This window comes from Aethalodelphis obliquidens, unplaced genomic scaffold (genome assembly GCF_003676395.1).
Source record: "Aethalodelphis obliquidens isolate GAN/ISIS:26980383/991018 unplaced genomic scaffold, ASM367639v1 scaffold4, whole genome shotgun sequence".
NCBI classification, from domain to species: domain Eukaryota; kingdom Metazoa; phylum Chordata; class Mammalia; order Artiodactyla; family Delphinidae; genus Aethalodelphis; species Aethalodelphis obliquidens.
Window position 1 is genome coordinate 65,322,604 of NW_020837948.1, and position 23,938 is coordinate 65,346,541.

General features: G+C 38.5%; 2 protein-coding genes across 6 annotated transcripts in view; one reads left to right on the forward strand and one right to left on the reverse strand.

Annotated features, from left to right (window-relative positions):
* NLN (neurolysin) overlaps nt 1-1,350 on the reverse strand; it is a 100,475-nt gene extending 99,125 nt beyond the window's left edge. The window contains exon 1 of one of the 3 annotated variants that reach the window (XM_027100985.1): nt 1,150-1,350. In XM_027100985.1, coding sequence (XP_026956786.1) covers nt 1,150-1,190 — 41 coding nt within the window. In that variant the 5' untranslated portion in view covers nt 1,191-1,350. The remainder of the gene's footprint in view (nt 1-1,149) is intronic. The other 2 variants (XM_027100986.1, XM_027100990.1) reach the window with 2 other exon arrangements.
* Nucleotides 1,351-1,475: 125 nt separating this feature from the next.
* Nucleotides 1,476-23,938, forward strand: part of SGTB (small glutamine rich tetratricopeptide repeat co-chaperone beta) — a 48,078-nt gene continuing 25,615 nt past the window's right edge. The window contains exons 1-5 of one of the 3 annotated variants that reach the window (XM_027101003.1): nt 1,476-1,668; nt 2,810-2,931; nt 11,934-12,037; nt 14,644-14,713; nt 18,547-18,646. In XM_027101003.1, coding sequence (XP_026956804.1) covers nt 2,832-2,931; nt 11,934-12,037; nt 14,644-14,713; nt 18,547-18,646 — 374 coding nt within the window. In that variant the 5' untranslated portion in view covers nt 1,476-1,668; nt 2,810-2,831. Of the gene's footprint in view, nt 1,669-2,809; nt 2,932-11,933; nt 12,038-14,643; nt 14,714-18,546; nt 18,647-23,938 lie in introns of those variants that run through there. The other 2 variants (XM_027101002.1, XM_027101004.1) reach the window with 2 other exon arrangements.

The window sequence follows — 23,938 nt, forward strand, 5'->3', positions numbered from 1 at the left end:
GGTCCTGAGACTAAAAAGTTTGAGAACTACTGTCAAATATGAAATTTATTCTCTCTTCTCACACCTGCGTTATAGGAAGGTATATATTTCTTCATTTGTTGGTATAGCTTCATTTGAGAGCTATACCACTTGCAGCCTGAACACTAAAAGGACAGTCTGAAATATGGTCAAAATCATCACACTAACTCTTTATGATCACTACTGTCCCCAGATGCGCCAAAACGGTAAGGACTGAGTAGCCTAAAGCTCCACACAGATGAGTGGCAACGTACAACAGAAAACTGTTAAAAAGCTTACAGGCTGATTGCTAGGTTCTAAAGGTTTTATAAGGATCTAGCAAGAAACACATATTTCCCTTTTTCTGTTGGTTCTTCATTCAGATTTTCAGTTCAAAGCTAGATTTGGGAATGCGGGTGGTAGTGGCATTGTTTCTGAAAACCATTCCATCCAGCGCATCCGTGCAAAGAATTTAATTCTCTCACCATGTTGCTACTGGTCTATGGCACAGGGGTGTGGCGAGGGCGCTAAGGAAGCAGTCCAAAACAGCAGCTGGGGCTGCACCAAACCGTGTCCAAGCAATCATTTCCTCCATTTGGGGCCAGGTCAATTAGCCCCGGCCAGAGGCCGAATGTTTTATGGGAAGTAAATAAAAAGGAAATTAGAAAGCATGGACGGAAATAAGCAGCAAAACCATAGCGGCTGCATCTTGTGCGAGTGTTAAACGATGTGTATGTTAACGATGTGCATGAGGGGTAAATGAGAATTGTTATTCGAGTCTACAGCTGCCGGCACTGTTAACGACAGGTCTGCAGTTCTGGATGGGGACGAAAGTCAAATGATTTTCTTATCCCGACCATCTTTCTGCATTCGTTTTGGGCTGGGCCTGGGACCAGTCTCACTGCTTGCAGCTGAGGCAGTCCCAAACAAAGGGGAATGGACGCCCTCTCAAGGGAGCGGATGAAGAAAAGGTGGCCCCAAGTTCCCGCGCCAGGTGTCCCTCGGGGTAGACCATGCGGACTGTGGGAAGGGAGGGTTCCAGGAGCGTCGGAGGGGTGCTGTTTGGAAAGGCTGGGCGGAGGCGCCTGGCAGTGACGGGGCGGAAGACCCCGCTCTGCCCAAGGTCAAGGTTAACACGCGCACGGGAGGTACCTGTGGAGGCTTCGCACAGCCGAAAAGCACTGGGCTATCATGGGAACGCCGAAAGGCGACGGCGGCTGAGGGAGCGCTGTCCTCCGGTTTGGGGGTGAGGGATTCGGGACGCCGGGAAGCCGCACGGCGGCCTAGCAGAAGAGACAAGAGCGGCGGCGGCGGCAAGCTCCTCCTGAACCCTCCCACGTGCGTCAGCCCCAAGCCGGCGCCCACTTCAGCCCCGCCCCGGCCCCGCCCCGGCCTGCGCCCGGCCCCGCCCCGCCCCGCGCCCGCTCCGCGTCCCGCCCTGTGCGTCTTGCACCGCCCCGGGGGCGGTTCGGGCGAGGCTCCTCAGCTGGGTTGAAGCGCACAGCTGGGTGGGCTAAGGGGCGGCGGCGGTCTGGGAGCTGGGGAAGTTTGGGCCACCGCTCGCAGTGCTACGCTTCGAAGCCAGGCTCAAGCCCGGAGAATCAGCGGGGCGGCGGACCGACTTACCGACGCCCTCGGGCCCGCTGCCACCGTCTCGCGTCCTCTTCCCTGGTAAGGGGCTTCTGTATGGGAGGGGTCCGTCTCCCGCCGCCCCAGACCGGGCCTGCACCGCGCACCCGCAGCAAACCCCGTCAGGGCCAAGGCGAGGCCTGGGTACCGAAGGGAGGGAGATGGAGGTCGATGTGCTCTGGGGAGAGGAAGGGGGAGAAGCCCGGAGGAGGTTGCCCTTCTCCATTTCCCCTCGCACCCCCGCTCCCCTCCCCCCCCACCAGTCTTTTTTCACCCTTCTGCCCTGGGGCCTTATTTAGTACTTGCAACCCCATGGCCTATTGGCTGGGCTCGCTTTTAAAATAAGCACACAAATAATAAACGTCCTAGTGGTGGGTACCACACCCTGGCTTTGAATTAGGGAACCTGGGGAGCAGATGGATGATTCGATTTATTGGAAATAAGCCATTAATGCATGATGGCCCTGCGCCACTGTTTGGATGCGATAGTATTCCATGTGAATGAACATGACCCAGAGCTTCCAGTTTGTCCACGAGAGCACAGCTACTGCAGAGAGCATTGGTCGGTTTGTAGTATCCATCGACTTAGGCAATGATTTTCTGACATGTCTTGATTAAATAGAAATGCCATTTTTATTAAAAATGACACCCAATGGCTGAACAACCTTTCCCTAATATATTTTCTCATCACATAACTGTCTCCACCTACAAAAGTAGGTGGAGTGTAAATTGTGCATACATTTGAAAAAAATCTCATGAAACAGAGGAAAATACTCAGCGTGGATCAGCTTCTGAGTCAGCAGTATGAAATCTCCCTCAACTTAGTACTAAAGCCTTTTGGGGACTTCTATATCTGCATCTATACCCCTGTCCTTTTCTGGATCTGTACCATATAAACTGTTAAGATACAGTGAACTATTCAGTGAGAATTTAAGCTATGTTGTACATGTTTTGAGAAAGATTTTACTTTTGCAAGTTTTAACATAACCTAATACTATTGGGTGTAAATGAAAATGTCATACATTAGCATATCTATACTTTTTGCTCTCTTGACTCTTTAAAAAGAAAGAAGTGAAGATAATACAGACTTTTTACTTTTAATGTAATTTATGACCCTTGTGATTTATAATCTTCACTGATTCTTTAAAATTACTTATTTCAATGTTTTCCTTTTTCTTATCAAGGAAAAGTGTTTAAACTTTAAAAATGTCATCCATCAAGCACCTAGTTTATGCAGTTATTCGTTTCTTACGGGAACAAAGTCAGATGGATGCTTATACTTCAGATGAGCAAGAGAGTTTGGAAGGTAGGTACCTGTTCTCTATGTTCATTTGTGTTATAATTATAAATAAAGACTAAAATAGCTATAAGCTATTTTTGTTGTATCAAAATCAGAACATTTTGTAGATTTTTCAAGGAGAGAGACCTTACAATAAGGTTATGGTGTTTTCATTCTCTGAGGCTTGTTTTGTGTTTTACAATTAACAACAAGAGGACTATTGTTTTTTATTTATTTAAAAAATTATTTTATTTTATTTATTTTTGGCTGCATTGGGTCTTGGTTGCTGCACGTGGGCCTTTGGCGAGTGGGGGCTACTCTTCGTTGCAGTGCGCTGGCTTCTCATTGCGGTGGCTTCTTTTGTTGTGGAGCACGGGCACTAGGGCACGCAGGCTTCAGTAGTTTTGGCTCGTGGGCTCAGTAGTCGTGGCTTGCGGGCTCCAGAGCACAGGCTCAGCAGTTGTGGCGCACGGGCTTAGTTGCTCCGTCACATGTGGGATCTTCCCAGACCAGGGTTCGAACCCGTTTCCCCTGCATTGGCAGGTGGATTCTTAACCACTGCGCCACCAGGGAAGCCCAACTATTGTTTATTTATTGAACAACTATTATGTGTCACAACTATGCTATTCATATTGTAGGGAAATTTTTCTCCACAGTAACTGTTAAGTTAGTTATTATCCACATTCAACAGATAAGTAAATGAAAGCAGATAAAGTAATATAACACAGCTAATATGTGACAAAGCTGAGATTTAAATCCTGGTTCTTACTTTGAAGATCTTGTTGTCTTTTCCTAATAGGAAAGCATCCAGTTTAGAGTCAATATATGAAAACACCTTGGTCATCATAAAAGCACTATGCAAGTCTAATAATTATATCACTATTAAGCTCTGATAACTTCCTCTTGGAGGACTTGAAATAAGAGGATTTTACCCTTATCAATGTTAGCTTTAAATATTAGATTCAGTAATCTGTAAAGTTGAGCAGGACTTGGATGATAGCATTGCATGTTTCCTTGACACCATCTTTTCTGCTTCATGTTTATGCATTAGAAAATTTAAATTCAGTATAGCCATAACAAGATAGAATTCTGCAGCTGGGCTTGTGGAGGTTCAATGAGCCCAGCTTCCTTGTGGCCTAAAGATTTAATTATTGCAATGAGACAGTACATTTGAGAGAATTTAATAAAAGTACAATTTGAATTGCCCATCTCGAGCTGTTTCTTGTCTAAAGGGGACACATCTATTAATTTCAACAAGTACTTCCCTTGTGAATATGCTTTTAGGAAGTTGGGATGAAAATTGGGCATTTGCTCTAAATCTGCTTGCAATCTGGTGAGATTATCTTTCCAGGTGGCAGTGAGAGGAGCTGGTGACACACAGTTGGAGATTGCAATCAGTCCATTAGGGTCTTTTTGTCCTCCTCGATGGTTAGACTATGTGAAGATAAAGGCGGTTAGACTATGTGAAGATAAAGGCGACTGGTTATCTAAGGAAAATGTTGTTTATGGTGCTCTGTAGCAAACAGATAAATGGAATCATTTAATAAAAGATGTTTTTTTCCTCATCAAAGGCAGTATAATACTTTTAAGGGCCAGAAAGAAAATTGAGAGTTTTTTAAAAACCAAGATGTTGTGTCCTATTTTTAGGATGGTATTTGGCCAAAACTATGTGCCTTCAGTTGTGTGTTATATATGGCATTCAGAAGTGGTGCCAATTGTTTTTGACCAGCCCCTATTTTTGACTCTCTGAGTCTAATTTAATTGAACATGAAATCATGTGGAAATGTCTGCCCACCTTCTAGACATTTAAAAAAGCCCTAGGAGGACTTCCCTGGTGGCGCAGTGGTTAAGAATCCGCCTACCAGTGCAGGGGACATAGGCTCGAGCCCTGGTCCAGGAAGATCCCACATGCCGAGGAGCAGCTAAGCCTGTGTGCCACAACTACTGAGCCTGCGCTCTAGAGCCTGCGTGCCACAACTACTGAGCCCATGTGCCACAACTACTGAAGCCCGCATGCCCTAGTGCCCGTACTCCGCAACAAGAGAAGCTACTGCAACGAGAAGCCTGTGCACCACAAGGAAGACTAGCCCCTGCTCGTTGCAACTAGAGAAAGCCTGCGTGCAGCAGTGAAGATCCAACGCAGCCAAAAATAAATAAATAAATAATAAATAAAATAAAAAAGCCCTAGGAGAGGAGCCTAAGTTCTCATACCAGCTTTACCACTACAGTGAAGCTGATGTATTATCAGCTTTGAGCCTTGTCATCAGGTTATGTCACTCACTCCTAATTATTGTCATCTGCTGACATCTGCTTCATGTTTTGACTATCGTGGCTCCTGCGCACTGTCTCTCTGGCAGAACTCCTATCTTAATTCTTGGCAGTTGTAATACATTCATACCTGATTCTTCCAGTTCTCTCCCACTTGTTTTCTTGACCTTCTGTACTCCAGTGATCTCAACCACTTTCACTTGCTTGGTCATACCCTAGACCAGTGGTTCTCAATTTGGGGCGATTTTGTATTATCTGGAGGTATTTTGGTTGTTACGACTGGGGGGCTGGTATTATTGACATCTAGTTGGTAGAGGCCGTGGATGCTGCTAAAGATACTACAAATGCTCAGGACAGTCCTGAACAGTAAAGAATTGTCTAGTCCAAAATGTCAGTAGTTGCTGAGGTTGAGAAACTCTTCCCTAGACCTTGTTATTGTTATCCTCCCTAATCTCTATCTTAAACATTTCACTTCTGCTGCCTGTCTTTCCAGCTCACTCCCTATAGAATCCCTACCCCAACAATTCTTTGACCTACCAATACCTCCAAGCTATTGATCCCTTACCTTTTCACACCCCTATTCTTACCCAGCTTAAATTCCATTGTTGATCATTATAATCATTCTGGTGTATATGGCTCCCTTTCTTGTAAAACCCAGCCTTGTTTGAATCCAGCTCTCCACCTACTCTATGCCCATATCCATGTGACTTTGTATAGATGGAATGAAACACCCAGCTTTACTGACTAGTCCCACTTTGAGTTCATGATCGTGAGCCTCAAGTGGACCTTTAATGCTGCCCTCTGTTCCAAGTTCATTCATATTTTTGCTCTCTAGATGAGCACTTTAACACTTTCTCATGCCTTCTCAAAACCCCAAACCTCCTCCCCCGTACTCACTTTTTGTTAATGACCTTGGTTCTTACTCCATCAAGAAAATTGAAGTAATAAGAAAACAACTTCCACAGACTCTCTCTGCCCCATCTACCCACCTACCAGCATCTGTACTCACATACTCTGCCTGTCTGCCTGTCTAACTATTACCATATACTATGGATTAAATATTTGTGTCCTCCCAAAATTTGTATGTTGAAACCTGATGCCCAGTGTGATGGTATTAAGAGGTGGGGTCCTCATGACTGGGATTAGTGCCCTTATGAAAGAGACCCCAGAGAGCTCCCTCACTCTTTCTACCATGTGAGGACACAACAAGAAGGTGCTGTCTGTGAACCAGAAAGCAGGTCCTTACCAGATGTTGAGTCTGCTGGCACCTTGATCTTGCACTTCCCAGTCTCCAGAACTATCAGCCACCCAGTCTATGGTATTCTGTCATAGAAGCCCAGGCTAAGATACCATAGATGAACTATCCATTGTCCTTTCTAACTGAAACCCCTCTACTCGCAGACTGGATTCTATCCTGTCTCACCTACTCCAGGCTCTCACTCTAGTTATTTTACCCTCCTTGTCTTACATGAGCAAATTTTCAATCTCTTCTAGATCATTTCCATCAGAATATAAACTTTCTCCCTTCTTAAAAATTCAAAAACAACAATTAATTACTCTTGCCATACTACTACCTACCCCTCCCCCCACTGAAATATTGCCTGCTTTTTTTGTCTCTTGCTGGAAAGCTCTTTGAAAGAATTGTCTGTACTTGCTTTCTGCAATTCCTCTCCTGTCCTTCCTTCCTTCCTAATATTTATTTATTTATTTATTTTTTGGCTGCGTCGTGTCTTAGTTGCAGCATGCGGGATCTTTTGTTGTGGCGTGTGGGCTCTTCGTTGTGGCTCGCAGGCTTTTCTCTAGTTGTGGCATGTGGGCTCCAGAGCTCGTGGTGCATGGGCTCAGTAGTTGCGGTGTGTAGGCTTAGTTGCCCTGTGGCATGTGGGATCTTAGTTCCCCAACCAGGGATCGAGCCCACATCCCCTGCATTGGAAGGCAGATTCTTAACCACTGGACCACCAAGGGAAGTCGCATCTCCTACTCTTTCTTAAGCACTCCAGATAGGCCTTTGCCTCCATCTCTCCACTCATACTGTTCTCATCAAGGTCATCAGCAATTTCTGTCTTAGGTAGTTCAATGGTCAGTTTTCAGTCTTCATCTGATTTATTAGCTGCCTCTGATAAAGCTCCACCCATATACTTTATTTATTTATTTATTCACTTGGCTTCCAGGATACCTCATGCTCTCTTGGTTTTCTTCTAATCTCATTGTTTGCTCTTTCTCTGTTTCCTTTGCTTGTTCCTCTTGTTTTCCCTCACCTGGAATATCCAGGGTCCAGTACTTGATCTTCTCTTCATTATCTGCATTCACTTTTTTGATGATATAGTTAAGCTTCTTGGCTTTAAATGTTCTTTTTTATATGCTGATATCTCTCAAATGTATATGCTAATATCTCAAATGTATACTCTCAGGTCAGACCTTTCTTCTGAACTCCAGGCTTCTATATCTAACTGCCTACTAGCTATCTCCACTTATATGTCTAACAGGCACCTCAAGTTGAACATTTCCAAGACTGAACTCCTGATCCTCCCACCCAAAATCTGTTCTATTCCACAACTTCCCCAACTCAGTTGATGACAACTCCATCTTTTCAGTTGCTCTGGCCAAAAGTTTTGTTATCATTCTGGACTCTTGTCTTTCTCTTAGACTCTGCATCTAACTGTTCAATAAATCTTGTTGGCTGTGACTTCAAAGGATATCTTGACTTTTTCCCACTTCCACTGATATTACCCCTGGATAGAACTAAGTATTTATTTTACTGTGATGGCCTCTAACTGGTCTCTCTGCTTCTATAATTGCTGCTTCATTGACTTTTCTAAATGTAGCAACCAGTGATCCTTTAAAACAAACTGTGTCAGATACCATCATTTTTCCACTCAAAATCTTGCAGTGACTCTTCATGTTACTCAGTCATTGTTTAAAGGATCTATATAATTTGGACTTCTGTGATGTGTTGTTCACAGACTCCTCCTCTTTCTCATTTGACTTTAGTCAAATTAGCTTCCTCACTCTGAATGCACCAAATGAAATGCACCAAATGCTCTTTCCTAAAGGCGTTTGCTCCAGTTGTTTTCTCTGCCTGGAATGTTCTTCCCCCAGATAACGGTAATATCCCCATCTCCTTCAAGTCCTCTTTTCTGAATGAGGCCTTCCCTGAGCATGCCATTAAATCTGCAGCCTGCGTCCCTGCTCTGCTCCCCACGCTCCCATCCTCTTCACCCTGTTCTACTTTGTATAGTATATTGTTTACAGTCTGCCTCTCTATCCCCCACTGCAATGGCAGCCCCAAGCAGTCAGGAATCTTTTCTGTTTTATTCACTGTTATATACAAAGCTCCTAGAAAAGTGCCTGACACATGATAGGTGCTCAAAAAATATTTGTTCAGTTGAATTGATGAATTGAATCAAGTGATCCTGGGCATCTCACTCATTTGGTCTGTATCTTAATTTCTAAGTCTGTTAGGTGGAGATCTCTGCCCCCTCTATCTAATAGATTTGTCAAGACAATTAGATTTGTCAAGAATTAGTGATGGCAGGTAATATAGCATATGGAAGCTTTAGTATAAAGTGCTATATAGATGGGATATGGTATTATTGAGAATTCTTCGCTTGTCCCTCTCATTATCAGTACCAGACTATTATTGTTTGGTGTTAAAGTGGAGCAAAATTGTATATAGAATTTCTTTAGATTTTTATGATTTATTCCTGAGTATAACCTTCTGAAAGGAGGATCACATATAATAATCCCTGTTTCATAAATGAAAATCTTGAGGTAAAAGTAAGATAAATTATTGCACCCAGGTTATTAGATTTTTTTTCTAGATTAATAATGATAATGAGAGTCCTGAGTTCCAAGGCTGTGGTGGGTTTTTTCACTAAACCATTTATCTCTCTAAATATGTGTTAGTGTTGAACACTAAACATTTTGGCAGCAAGTTTATGTATCAAAACAATTGTGTTTACTTAATGTGGAATCTAAAATAGTCAAACGCATAGAAGCACAGAGCAGAATGGTGGTTGGCAGGGGCTGGGGTAAGAGGAAATGGGGAGGTAATGGTTAAAGGGTACAGAGTTTCAGTTATGCAAAATAAATAAGTTCTAGAGACCTACTGTTCAGCACAGTGCCTATAGCTAACTGGATTGTATACTGAAAATCTAGTAAGAGGGTAGATCTTACGTTAAGTGTTCTTAACACACACACACACACACACACCCCCCAATAAAGGGGACAAGAGGAAATGTTGGGAAGTGATGGGTATGTATATGTCTGTGGCCTTGATGGTGGTGACGGTTTCACGGGTATATACTTATCCCCAAGCTTGCTGAGTTGTGTCCATTAAATATGTGCCACTTCTTACATGTCAATCATACTTCAGTAAAGTGATTTTAAAACAAACGAACAATTGTGTTTAAAAAAACCCCAAAGAGCCACCTCCTTTAGTAATACTTGATTGTGTCTAGAATGTGCCAGATCTGTGTTCTAAGGTTAGTGGCAGCAGAGGTAAAGGAGCTGGACTGGATTGCCTCAACAAGTTAGAGTGTAAAAATCCCTCATATTTTTATGTGGACTTTTCCCCTGTCAGTGTGATGTTCCATACTCTGATTCTGGTTAAGGCCTCGGTTGGGTTCTATCCACCTTTCACAAGGTTGTGAATTAATGTTTTGGGGGGAATAAGTGCTCTCTTCTGCAGATTTTATTGTTTCTATTTCCTCTGAAATTAAACTGTTACTTCCACTGTAAACAAAGACGTAGATTAAATTTATTGAGCATCTATTATTTGCCAGGCTGTGTTAAAGTCAAAAGATAAGTAAAATGTAGGCCTTATCGTCAAGGAGACAGTCTAATATGGGAGACCGATGTTTTAAGTGCATATAATGTAGTATGTGTGATAAGTACGATACTAGAAACATGTACCAGCTAGATACATGGCACAGTAAATGACCAATATGATAAGGAAAGAAAGATGCCGATCAAAAAGAAATTTATACATATACATACATGTATTATTATTAATAATAATTGATTTTTAATTAATTGTCTTCATGGCAATGAGAGTCTATTTTCTTATGGCCCAGTGTGTTTAGTAAAAGTACAACTGAAGTAAAAGAACAACTACTTAGCAAGGATAGAAAGGGAGAGAATGAGGGTTGGGTAAACAGTGCATTATTTTCTTTCTAAAAGACACTTTGACTTTCAGTAGTTGGTAACTCAGTTTGTTATTCAGTCCCTTTTCTAAGGAGAATTGATCTGTGGATAGTGACAGTAATAGTGTTTCTTTTATGATAGAGATAATTTTCTCAGGACCATAATGTGTCTTTTAAAACTCATACACAAATGTAATTGGATCTATAATAAGTCAGAGTAAGACAGATACCCTATGATCTCTCTTATATGTAGAATCTAAAAAATAAATAATAATAATAATAAAAACCCAAGCTCATAGATACAGAGAACAGATTGGTGGTTGCCAGAGACAGGGAGTAGGGAATGGGAGAATGTGTGACCTGTTTTTAATTTTTGTTTTTGGTTTAAACAAACTGAATTTAAAAAGTCATACACAAATGTAAGTGAATCTATTCCACACTGTCTAGAAGTACACTGGACACTTTGGCTACATCCCCATCTTGTTGAGCCAGAAGAGAATTCTTGTTCAGAGGAGAGCACTCTCAGGATAAGAATCTGCCTCCATTCCCCTCAGTGAGGACTTGTAAAAAGGGCAGGATATGCCTTCTTCACTGTTTTTGCCCTAGTTTAGGCTCCTTGTTTGTTTAAGTCATTGATGTAGGAACCCATAAATGGGTTCCTGCTTTTTTGCTTCCATTTTTTCCCTCAGCTTCCCTCTCTAATTCATTCTCAGCATTCTTACTAGACTATACTTAACTAGTATTTTAGTTCTAAACACAAATCCAGTTATGTTGTTCTCCTTCACTAAAATCATTAATGGCTCTCCATTTGCCCATAGCATCAAATCCATGTCCTTTAAAAATATTATTTAAGGTGCCTTGTCATCCAGCGACAGACTTTGTTCTAGCATAATCGCCCACCATGTCTTTCCACCCAGTCTGTACCCTAGCCATACTGGTTATCTTGTCATACATCAATGTAGAGGAGGCACCTGTCAACATTTAACATGCCATGTACTTTACTTACTGTGTTTGTCTGCCTCCTTCTATTAAGGGTGAGCTTCATCACGTGGATCGTGATTTTTGTGTTAGGTTAACTGTTGTTATCTCTACCACCTTATAACAGCACCTTTCACATAGTAGGTGCTTGGTAAATTTGCATGCCTGAATGAATTTTTAAAAGCCAAACTATTTTAACATAAGTAAGTACACCAGGATTAATATTTAGTGTTTCCTGTGTGCCAAAGACTGTTTCTCTTACTATTTTTAATCAGGTTGAGAATTCTGTTTCTCACATTAAAAAAGATAGTTTTTAAAGTTTTATTCAAGATACTGGTAATGGGGAATATGTTGTTAATGACCTGCTTTAAAAAGAATATGATGTAATACATATACTGAGAAATTATATTCTAGGTAACATTTTTCTTTAAGTGAGGAATAAGAAACTAAGTTGTCTTCCCTCAATAGCTGGTCTATAAACAGAAATCTTTATGCAGATGAACCATTTAGTTTTCCATATGTTCTGTGATCAAAATGCTGAATTACCACAGATTGCAGAGTGCAGATTTCTACCAGAAAAAAAGGTTGTTTCTTTTTTTAGGTTGCTAATTTTTTTTCACTATTAAAATTTATTTCAAGTTGCAATTCAGTGCTTGGAGACAGTTTTTAAAATCAGCGCAGAAGATACACATCTAGCAGTTTCACAGCCTTTGACAGAAATGTTCACAAATTCCTTCTGTAAGGTAAGCTGTCTTTGTTTTCTCATTAGTATCTCATTTTCTAAGTATGACTGCAGTATTATGTTGGATTGTTAATATTTGAGGGGCCAGGCTTTAAGTAACTAACTTCTTCCTGGGTATAAGATAGTTGGTCCACATGGATGATTTGGGACCTAAAATATAACTTTTAATGTGCTTTAGATTTTCATATTAGTAACTCTTCTCATCCTCTCACCTTCTTTTATATTTAATGATATATCGTAGTTGACTTCTTAAGTCCTTTACAGTATCCGGGTGTTTTTAGATTTCTGACATCTGAATTTATATTCCCCGAAAACATGAAATACAAGTTAAAAGTAAAAGTCTTAATGTTTGGGAAGAAACCATATAGAAGAGGAATCATCAGGAATTGCATCATCATTTTGAAGCAGATTTTATCAAATTTGGCCATTGATGGGGCTCTTTAAACAGGGAAAGGTTCAGGGTCAGTGTGCAAAACCAAGACTGAAATCCAAGTGTTCTGATCTCTGCTCCCTAGGACTGTTTACATGGTCTCTGGTTTCTGGCCTTTTCAGGAAATATGGACTATAAGATTGAAAAATCTTAAGGCTAGTGAGTTTAGGGCCACAGGGGGTCTGCCCAGGTGGTTTTTCATTACATTTTGGTGCCACGTGAACCTCTTTTATTATTCTAACTCTGTATTCAAGCTTCAGTACAGAATGAGGAACTCAGGAGAGGAGCTGAAACATGCAGGGTATACTTCAACTTGGCAGGGACATGGCTGAGAATACTGCACAGACTGTTTTTAGAATTTGTTGGGAAGAGGTTCTTAGAGTTGCAATGAAAATGGTAATTTGGCAGTAAACTGCTCCCTCTTTCTATACTTGGAAAAAGGATAATACAGTTATACATTAATTCATCAAACAGATGAATTCTAATTATCTGACAAGATGCAAGGAGATAGTGGAATGTCTCCGTGGTCCTTTTGTTTTCTTTGGTTTCTGTGATTCTTTCATTTTCTGAGCTTGTGGCATCCTTAGGGAGCCCTATTTCAGAGGCTGGACATGGCTATGGCAGAAGACGACCTTCTTTACTCCGAGATGCCTGAGAGGCTTGTGGGTGAGACGGCACTTGGATTTGCTCACTCTTTAGCTCCTGTTATCATTGACTAGTACTGAAGAGATCAATACTTTTTTTTTTCTCCTAGGAAGCTCAGATTGATTGAATAGAGCTCTTTTTTTTCTTCTTCTATTTCTCTCTGATTGTACTTAATTGTAAAAATTTGTTGCTTACTATTTTAAAAATATAGTTTCTTAAAACTGGCTCCAGGGCTTCCCTGGTGGCGCAGTGGTTGAGAGTCCGCCTGCCGATGCAGGGGACACAGGTTCATGTCCTGGTCCGGGAAGATTCCCACATGCTGCAGAGCGGCTAGGCCCGTGAGCCATGGCCGCTGAGCCTGCGCGTCTGGAGCCTGTGCTCCGCAACAGGAGAGGCCACAACAGTGAGAGGCCCGCGTACCGCAAAAAATAAATAAATAAATATGGTACATAGGTATATTGACTACAAATTATACTTTTTTGAAAATTATAAACATTTATGAACTTCGGAGTCAAGTTTAACAACACAATTTAAAAAGAATCTTCCAAAAATGGAAAAATACACTGTTTCCAGTGCCACTCAAGACATTTCTAAATTTTCATTTAGTTTTCATAAGCACTTTCGTTTGAACCTTATTGAAAAAGAGGTTTGAGGATGATAGTAGGTGCTAAAAACAGGAATCTTATACTGCTTATTATCTTTTTTTTTTTTTGATTTATTTGATATGTGATCAGGCCTCTCACTGTTGTGGCCTCTCCCGTTGCGGAGCAGAGGCTCCGGACGCGCAGGCTCAGCGGCGATGGCTCACGGGCCCAGCTGCTCCGCGGCATGTGGGATCTTCCCGGACTGGGGCATGATCCCGTGTCCCCTGCATCGGCAGGCAGACTGTCAACCACTGCACCACCAGGGAAGCCCATGCTTATTATCTTAATGAGGAAATAAATCTATGACCATTGTTTTAAAAAGTTTGGACAATATGAAAGGATATAAAGAAGAGACTGAAAATCCTACTTCCAAATATTCCTACTGTTAACCTTTTGTGTATACCTTTCCAGTCTTTGATTTTCAGCCTGTGTGCATGTGAATGTATGTGCATATATTTAAACAATAAGATCATATTATAAATGCTTTTTTTGGTACCTGTGGATTTGACTTTCTCATAGGATATTAACATTATGTTTCAAAATTTTCACTAAACAATCCTTTGAGCATAATTCTATTACTACTCTTTGTATACTGATTCTGTTTTTGTTTATGAAGTAGGATTTCTAGATACAGCGAAAGCAAGTAAAAAAAATTGATTCACAGTTGCCCGTTTTTTTCTAGAAAAAATTCCACATATTTGTTTTTCTAATAAAAGTATGTTGGGGGACTTTTTCCCTATTTCTTGCAGACAGTGTTATTTAGATGTTAGATGTCATGACATAGATTTACAGATGATGTACTAAATAATTATTACTTTAATTTATAGTTCTCTGGGATGACTCTTTATGTAGCTAAATGGAAGTACATTGTATTTTATTTAATTTCAGAATGACATTCTGCCTCTCTCAAATTCAGTGCCTGAAGATGTGGGAAAAGCTGACCAATTAAAAGATGAAGGTGAATATTTCATAGAAAAATTACTTAGTAAAGCTTTCTGAAACTCTAGGGAAAGTGACTCTGTCACCCAATAAGATTCTGGTTTGTACTGCCAAGACGGGGTTGTCATAAGTCCTTGTGGCATTTGTGAAACAGAAATGAGCATGGAAATAGAGAATGGCTTGTGAACAATATAGGTATGGCTTGCTTCAAGAGAAGCAGATCTGTTGTGAGTAAAACTTGCAAAACAAGTCACTGAAGAGTTGATTATTTGCAACTGTATTTGCTGTGTGTACTCTAGGATCCCAAATTCTTTATGCTTAATCAAAGACATGAAAATGATTTTCAGTATTATTTTTAACTTTTGTATGTTTAGCATTTTTGAGTTCTTTGAAATTTAATATATGTATATGGCACTTAAGGATTTATTAACTAGCACACATGATTACTGTTATTAAATTTTCTAATAGTGACTATTGAAGCATACTTGATTTTAATAAATAAGTCACCATTGAGGATCTGTGTTCAGTTTTTATATCATGTCAGTTTTGTTGAGCTATAGAGGCAAGCCAGGTCAGGCCTACAAGATTTGTACTAAGGAGCTGTAGGGCAGAGTCCTGATCTTTACCAGTGAATGAGAGCCAACAAAGACCCTGTCCTATAGGCAGAGAGTTATTAGGGAATGTGCAATGTTCTGAAGCTGTACACAAATGGTTCAGAACCATTTTCTGGCCTTTTCTTTAGTTTATACTCTGAAGAAGGCAGTTGAGTTTTTTCTTTAAAAAATTGGTTGTTGTGTAAAAAGGTAGATATGGAAAAGAGTATGCTTTTCCTATTCCTCGGGCATGGTCCTTTCTATTAGGTCTATAAATTACACTGTATCACTGCTTTTAATGGCTGCATAGTGTTCCATGGTACTGTTAGACCGTGATTTACTTACCTAGACAGATAATTTTGTAATCCTAAGTAAAGCTGTCTTAATATCTTTGTCTATATTTATTTTCACTATTGTGTGATTATCTTCTTTGGATTACATTAGAAAATGCTGTGTTTCCTACAAATAGACTGGTTTCAGTTTTCAATTTTTTATTTCCTCTAAGAAATCTTATCACTACAGTGACTTAAAATTTTAGAATTAGGACTTTCGTAAATTACATGTAAAATAAAGTAACCAGATCCTCATTGTCATTTGAATTATAGTATTCTCCAAAGAATTTGCATTTGAACTATCCAGATACAAATGCATTTTTCATATATTATTCTCACTGAAACAATTTAATCTGATGTTTCTTTTTCCTTCTACTTAGACTTTTGTAGTGTGTGAAATCCTCAGTGATGTAATATATGCTCCACTAACATTTTGCTTTTGCAGCTCTCTTGTTTTAGCTCTAGTACTAAATGGCAAATTGAAATTTTATTTTTGTCCCTCATATTTACTCCCTCTGCATGGCAGAACATTGGGAGACTGCTTTCCCTGTAGAGTTTGTTTTGATATAATGAATGTTAGTAAGTTGAGGGTTGGAAGGAGATGCAGAATGAGGCTTATTTACTCTGGCAGCATGGGTAAACTGAATTACTTACTGCTTGTGGGTTTAACCAAAAGCTCTTAATCTTTGTTTTCACTAAGACATGTCACATCTAAGACATGTTACACATAAAGTTAAAGCAATTGTCATACAGATTTTGCTATTCGTGTGAAAACAAATGGCCACGGTAGACTGTCAAGCATAGGGTTATTACAGGCTGCATGTTATACTTACCTGTGTTAATCAGGGCTTCTGGCCAGCTAGTACCTTCCTGGAAGGTTGCTTTCAAATATTTTTGTGTGCTTTGCTTCTGAAGAGCTGCAATAAGATCAGACAAAACCAGGAAGGGTTCATTGCTGTAATTCCCTGCCATGTCACAGAAGTAAAGGCATATCTCAAAGGGTTGTCTTGAGGATTAAAGGAGACAGGAGAGTTCTGTGTATAAATATAGAGTGCTGTGCAGTGCCTAGTTATATTTATCTTCACAAATATCTGTGTCCTGAGTTTTTGTATATTGAATATTTTCTGACTTGAAGCTTTTTATCATTAATATCGCTATATATATATTTAGTATCTGTACACTTAGTGTGGTTTACGGGAAAAGACATACACTAGGTTTTACTACTACCCAAGAAATGCCATCCCAAGGCAAAAAGACCCAATGGCAACAAGAAAAATCCACGTAACCCAGAGAATTTAAATCTTTTACATGGAAGAAGCAAATCTATTTAAGTACTGAGGCTAATGTAGTTAATTTCTTGCTCAATCATAAAGGCTATGTAACCTTTTAGCTTCATTTCGTTTTGGGGGTGGAGATGTAAATTAATTTTTTTAGCTTTAAAAATACAGCTTTATTGAGCTATAATTGACGTACCATGCGATTTACTGTAACATGTATGAATTCATTGGTTTTTAGTATGTACACAGAGTTGTGTAGCCATCACCACAATTTTAGAACATTTTATCATCCCAAAGAGGAATTATGTAGAAATCACTTTTTATATTCATTTAGCAATCACTCTTTATATTCATTTCTGCTTCTTAATTTGAAGTAATGTTTGTATGATTTTAGGTACTCTTATCTACATGTCTTTCCTTTAATCTTACTGTTATCTGCAAATTTACACTCTCCTCCCATTAAGTAGCTAATGATCTGTTAAGAAAACAAGGCTAATAGGAGAGCTTCTGGTTCAGAGAAAGCTGGAAGGAATAATAGAGGCTTTTGAGATGTAAACACTTCCTTGTAATCCCAGTGTTTTAAAAATTTCAATTTTGAGCATTGGTTCTTATTAGTGATCACGACACTTTTTTTCTGTTTAATGGATTACAGAAGATAGCCACAAGAAATCCCTTATTTTGCCGACCAGTCGTTAATGTAGCTAAATTATTGTCAGATGTGTCTGCAGAAGCCCTTCCTGAAGATCAGTATGCTGTGGGCTAGCTGTGGTATCTGAAATTCTGTCTTTCTAGAAATTAATCTCCAATAATCTTCTTTAAGAGAGAATCTATCTCTGGAAGGGATAGCACATAAAAATATCTGCCAATGACATTGACATGAGTAGTTTTACTAGCTTACCCTCACCACATGTTCTGAGGGCTTGCTCATCAGCAGGTGCATGTTTTGACAGGGAAGGAATGGAGGACCAGGTCCAGACTGAGATAGTGATTGTGGAGGGTGGTCCACCTGGAATGGGGTGGGGCAGCTCTAATAGGAAAGAGAGAGATGAAGATAAGGAAGGTGAGAAGAGATTAAGTTTTGCCAAGAGGTAATCATAATTGTTACAGTTACTCACTTATTGAAGTCTGGTTTGATAAGATATTAAAAGATTAATTTTGTTTTTCATCTTTATTGGAGTACAATTGCTTTACAATGGTGTGTTAGTTTCTGCTTTATAACAAAGTGAATCAGTTATACATATACATATGTTCCCATATCTCTTCCCTCTTGCGTCTCCCTCCCTCCCACCCTCCCTATCCCACCCCTCCAGGTGGTCACAAAGCACCGAGCTGATCTCCCTGTGCTATGCGGCTGCTTCCCACTAGCTATCTATTTTACGTTTGGTAGTGTATAGAGTCTTTAAAAAATTAATTTTTGAGAGTGGCATGGTCAAAGATTAATTTTTTAAAGACTCTCCGTTGTTAAAAATCATTCAAACACACTGAAAGCTAAGGGGTATCAACTCTATAGTACAATATAAAATTTATTTCCAATATGAATGAAAAATCATGTTGCTGACCTTCGTATTACTGTAGTTTCTATGATTAAAATTTATCTTCCAGACTTTTTTTTCTGTATATTGTACTTACTGTACCTATTGGTTATTTTAGGCAATAACCACATGAAAGAAGAAAATTATGCTGCTGCAGTGGATTGTTACACACAGGCGATAGAATTGGATCCAAATAATGCAGTTTATTATTGTAACAGGTAAACTGGCACTGTTGTGGCAGGTTTACAGTTGTTAAACATTTGCATTAATAGCTCTGAAGGAGTTTTTTATAGCTCCGTAAAATTTGTTTTTTTATTTAGAAAATTTTGAACGTTTGGAAACATAAAAGAAGGAAAAAATAAGCTCATAAATTTACCACTTAGAGGCAACCACTGTTACTAATAACCTTTTGGCATATGTTGTTTGACATAAGAGTAATCAATTTCAGATTAATCTTTATTCACTAGGCATATCACAAACACGGTCTTATTTTATTTAAATCCTTCATAAACATTATTTAAATGAATACAAATTAGTCTATCATTACCTCTTAATCTTTTTTATATATCTAGCACCTTTCATTGTGGCTGGCAAACAAGCAGTATTATTTTTTAATAAATTGATAGATGTACCTTACTTTGCCTTACTGTGCTTTGTCCTACTGGTGGACATTGAAGGTGTCCCTTTTTTTTTCAATATTATAAAGCTGCAATGAACATCTTTGTTTCTAATATGATTTTCCGGACTTAAGACTTTCTAGACTTTGTATCTATCCTTGGAAATGCACTCAGTTGGTCTAACAGTATAAGCATTTAAAAATTTATTGATGCTAATTTCAAAATTGTTCCGGCTTCTTTGAAAATATTTTGAAAATTCTTTTCTTCCCCTAGGATATGTCAGTGTATCTGTTTTTACCACACCCTTATCAGCACTAAGTACTTGAATTATTATTTATTATTGTTAATTTAATATTATTCTTATTTTAACAGTGATTTGTAATTTACATTTAATTACTGGTGAGGTTGGGCATTTTTCAAATGTTGGCCATTTGTGTTTTTTTTTTTTTCTCTCTAAATTATTTGTACCTGTGCCAGGCCTCATCCTGTTTGACCTCAGACATTTCTTCCCTTCCCTTTTCTGCCCTTTTTAACAGAGGGTCTGACCCCTGCAGGCTATGTTTCCCAGGCTCCTTTGACACCTGGGTTTTGTCTGTGTTCAGCCGTGGGAGGTACTGGCAGGAGATTGGAGGGCAGAAGGAAGGCAGAAGTTGGGTATTTCTTCCCCTCTTTTTACATCAGGGTGTTTATCCAGCAGGGGCTGCTTCTCCTCCTTGTCTCCAGCTCCCACCCAAGACACCCGCTATGGTCCCAGCTTTTTCCAGGTGACATTGGGTTTTGGGCTCTGCACTCTGTTCTGTCTTAGGGACGGTAACGGCTTCCTGCTGTTGCTAATCTCTGCATTGATGCACAATCCCCTGTTTGGCCTCTCAGCTCTTCCATCAGCTATGTAATGAATTCCCTGCACTAAATTTTTTAAATATTAAAATTCCAATAGAACTTTCTGCAGTGATGGAAATGTTCTGTATCTGCATTGTCCAGTACAGTAGCCACTAACCACAGTGGCTGTTAAGAACTTGAAATGTGGCTAGTGCAATGGAGAAACTAAAATTTTAATGGTTAATTAATTTAAGGTCAATTTAAATTAATTAAATTTAAATAGCCATATGTGGCTTGTGGCTGCTGTACTGGACACCGTAGCTCTATATTAAAGATAAAATCCCTTTGTCCTAATTGCATAGCTTATTGTTTGCCTTTTAATGTTTTTCATATGTAAAAGTTTTAAATATTTATGTAGACAAATTTGTTTATCTTTTCTTTTGCATTTTATTACAGTGTTTTTAGGCTGAAAGCTCTCTGCATTTACAGACTTGGCAAATAACTTTTATTTTTTCCTTTACGTTTAAATTTTGTCATGCCAAGTCTATTTTAATCAATCTGAAGCTTTTTATGACAGATTTATAAAAATTACCTTTTATTATATAGTAAGTTCTTAGATTTGAAAGAGGTCTTCAGGTTAATTTGGTCCAATCTTTCATTGAGTTATTTTTATCATATTTAGGGTATTCATACCCTTATGAGATAGTCCCTTCTCTCCCACCTTTTCTTTTGTGGTTATATCTGTTAGAAAAGTCTTCCTTGACACTGATTTTGTTTCCCTGAAGCTCCTGTAGCTTCTCTCAATTGACTTTATTTTTATTCTTATGGACAATAATAGAATAACTGTGACTCTTCTTTTTCATGACAGTACCTTACATTTTGAAGTTTGCTACTGTATTCATTTAATTCTTTTCTCCACATTAAATGTTCACAGCTTTTTCCATTGTACCTCACATAGGTCAGTTTTAAATCTTACACTTTTGTTCTAAACTTGTTCCAGGTTACCTGTGTCTTTACTCTGTAGTTCCCAGAAGTTAGCACAGCATATCTGGCATTGGTCTGACTAGAACAGACTTGTAGAGTGCTCATTTAACCTACTTCTAGATAACATAGTTATATATTAGTGTTTTGTAGCATTATCTATTAAATTTATATTTTGCTTTGGTTTTATTAAAGCCTGTCCTTTTTCACACACTCTCTCTCCCCTGCCACTCAGTCGTACATTCATTTGACAGGTTCTTGCCCAACACCTGCTGTGCACCAGTGTTGTCACAGGAGGTAAAGTTGGTTGTTTGGACTCAAATGCAGGATCTTATATTTTATCCCTATGGGATTTTATCTTGTTAGTCTTTTATTTATATGTCCCTAATCGTTTGGGATAAATTGTAAAGTACTATATTTGCTTTTGCTCCTAGCTTCATGTCAACCACAAACTTGACAAGAGCACCCTATATGACATTGTATCAGTTACAGAGTCAACTAGGGGAACAGTCATGGGGAAGTGGTTAAGAGCAGGGGTTCTGACCCACACTCTTTGGATTCTAATTTCTGGCTCTTCCACTTACATGTATGTGACCTTGAGCAAATTATCCTAACATCTTAGTTTCCCCATTGGTATAATGTGGATAATAGTATTTATCTCATTGCATTGTTGTCGAGATCAAATAGTTAATATATATAAAGTGCTAGGAAAGTGTCTAGTAAAGAGTATTGTACACAGCAGTAGCTATTATCATTATTATTTATGCAATCTGGGGTTTTTGCCTTAATCAGATTATGAAGAGAGATCCAAATTTATCGGGGTCCAAATACATTGTCAATTGTTTTTCTCGGAGTTACCAGTCTGGTGGTAATCCCGATAAAATAGAAAGGAAATGATGTTAGCCTCATAGGACTTGTTCTGAATTAATCTAATGTTATTTTCCTTCTTTTTTTTTTTTTTGATCTCTAACATTTTTTTAATGAAGATTTAGAAAAATCAAAGAGGTTTACAGTGAATATGCATATATCCACACCAAGATTTTGCCATTAATATTTTAGTATATTTGCTATATCAATATTTATTCATCTATCTGTGCCTATCTTATTTTTGATGCATTTCAAGGTAAATTGCAGCCATCAGTACACTTTCCCCCTAAATATTTTAGTATGCATGTCATTGACTACAGTTCAATATTTTACATTCTTTTCTTTTGAGGTAAAATTTACATGCAATAAAAAACACAGATCTCAACTGTATGTTCACTAAATTTTGACAAATGCATACACCTATATAACTTACCACCCCTATCAAGATAGTGAAGATTACCACCCGGCAAGTTTTCCCTGCCCCTTCAGAGTCAGTTGCCTAAAACACTCGCCAGAGAAAATCACTGTTTTGTTTTGTTTTGTTTTTCCACCATAGATTAGATTTGTCTCTGTTAGAATTTCACATAAAAGGAATCATACTATGTATACCCTTGTGTGTGAGACCTTTTTTACTTGACATAATGGTTTTGACATTCAGTCCTGTTGTTGCATGGTTCTTTTTTTTAAACTGCTCAGTATTGGTTGTTTGAATGCATCACCGTTTGTTTAGGCATTTTCCTATTCATAGGCACCCAGGCTGCCTTTAGTTGTTGTTGTTTTTGTTTTTTGTATTTTGTCCAGAATTTAGAGTTGTTATTTTTGGAAGCATTGGATACATAAGGAATTTAGTTGGCCATACTGAAAACCTACATTTTCTCTCTTCACATACATACACAAACACACACACACACACACACACACACACACACACACACACACAAATCACTTTGTTAATCTGTTCTAATAATCCAGCTCAGAAAAATAGAAAATCCAAAAAATTTGTGGAGAATTAATTTCCCAAGCTCTGCTTTTATGTTTGGATTTTATTCTCTGTAATAAGATGACTAGACATGTTTTCATTTAGCATATGAAATCTTGAAATAAATACGTTTAATACTGCACAGAATGCTATGACCAGGTGTAAATGTTATCAGAAAATTGATTATTTATAGAGCTCCGTAAGCCATATACTTTTAACTATGAATATGATGAATCTGAGCCTAGATAAATCATTTATTTTTAATGAGATTAGTGTTTGTTAATAGTCGCATGTCCACTAGTACAGTATTAGAAGAGATTCTTGGCAGTACCTGTACTTGCTTTTCATTTAATTATTGTTAAATTGAAATGAATAATTATGCTTTTTTGCATTTAAATAGTATCTTCTTTCCTGAGGAGTTCAGTAATAGAGTATGCAATTTAATATTAAATAATTAGAAAACTTTATTTGCAAATATTAAATAAAGCTTTAGGAATTTTTTTTAGACTCAAGTGGTTATAAATACCTCAATAGCCTGTAGTTTGCCAGCTACCCCTTGCCATTTTTCTTAGCCAGCTGACTGCCATGAGTTGGAAGCTCAGAATAGCAGATCTAAATCTTTCTTTTGATATTCATTTTCACAGTTTACTACTAATCAAAATATTGTTTGCATATTAAACTTGCTAGGATGAAAGTTTACTTCTTATAGAAGTGACTTTTTTATTTGATTAGAGAACAATAAATTGGTATATTTCTTAAGCATGAATCTTTCTTTTCTAGACTTAATCTTCTATTTTGGGCTTTTAGGATCCTAATGATGCTTTAGGCTCAGCTCAGATACCAGGACAACATGAGTCCTTCCTTGAAAAACTATTATTTAGTTTTGCTTTTATTCTATGTTCCTAGCACTTACTATGATATATAACACTTATATAAGTTTATCATATATGTTCTGCCTTATATGCATACTTGTTTTATTTCTTCAGCTGAAGGGCAGAGATTGCATCTTGTATCTATTCGTATTCCCTGTAATACCTAGCACTGTGCCTCACAAGAGTTCAGCCAATTTGTTTTGGATGCATGGAAGGCTATAGAAGAAATATAAGAAATTTCCGGTGATGTTGAAGTGACCAGACACTCAAATTAACACTTGTATACATAAAACAACAAATGATTTATAGGTCTAAAATATTTCCAAGTATTTTATAATATGAAATGATATTTCATATTAAACTCGCTAGTTTTCC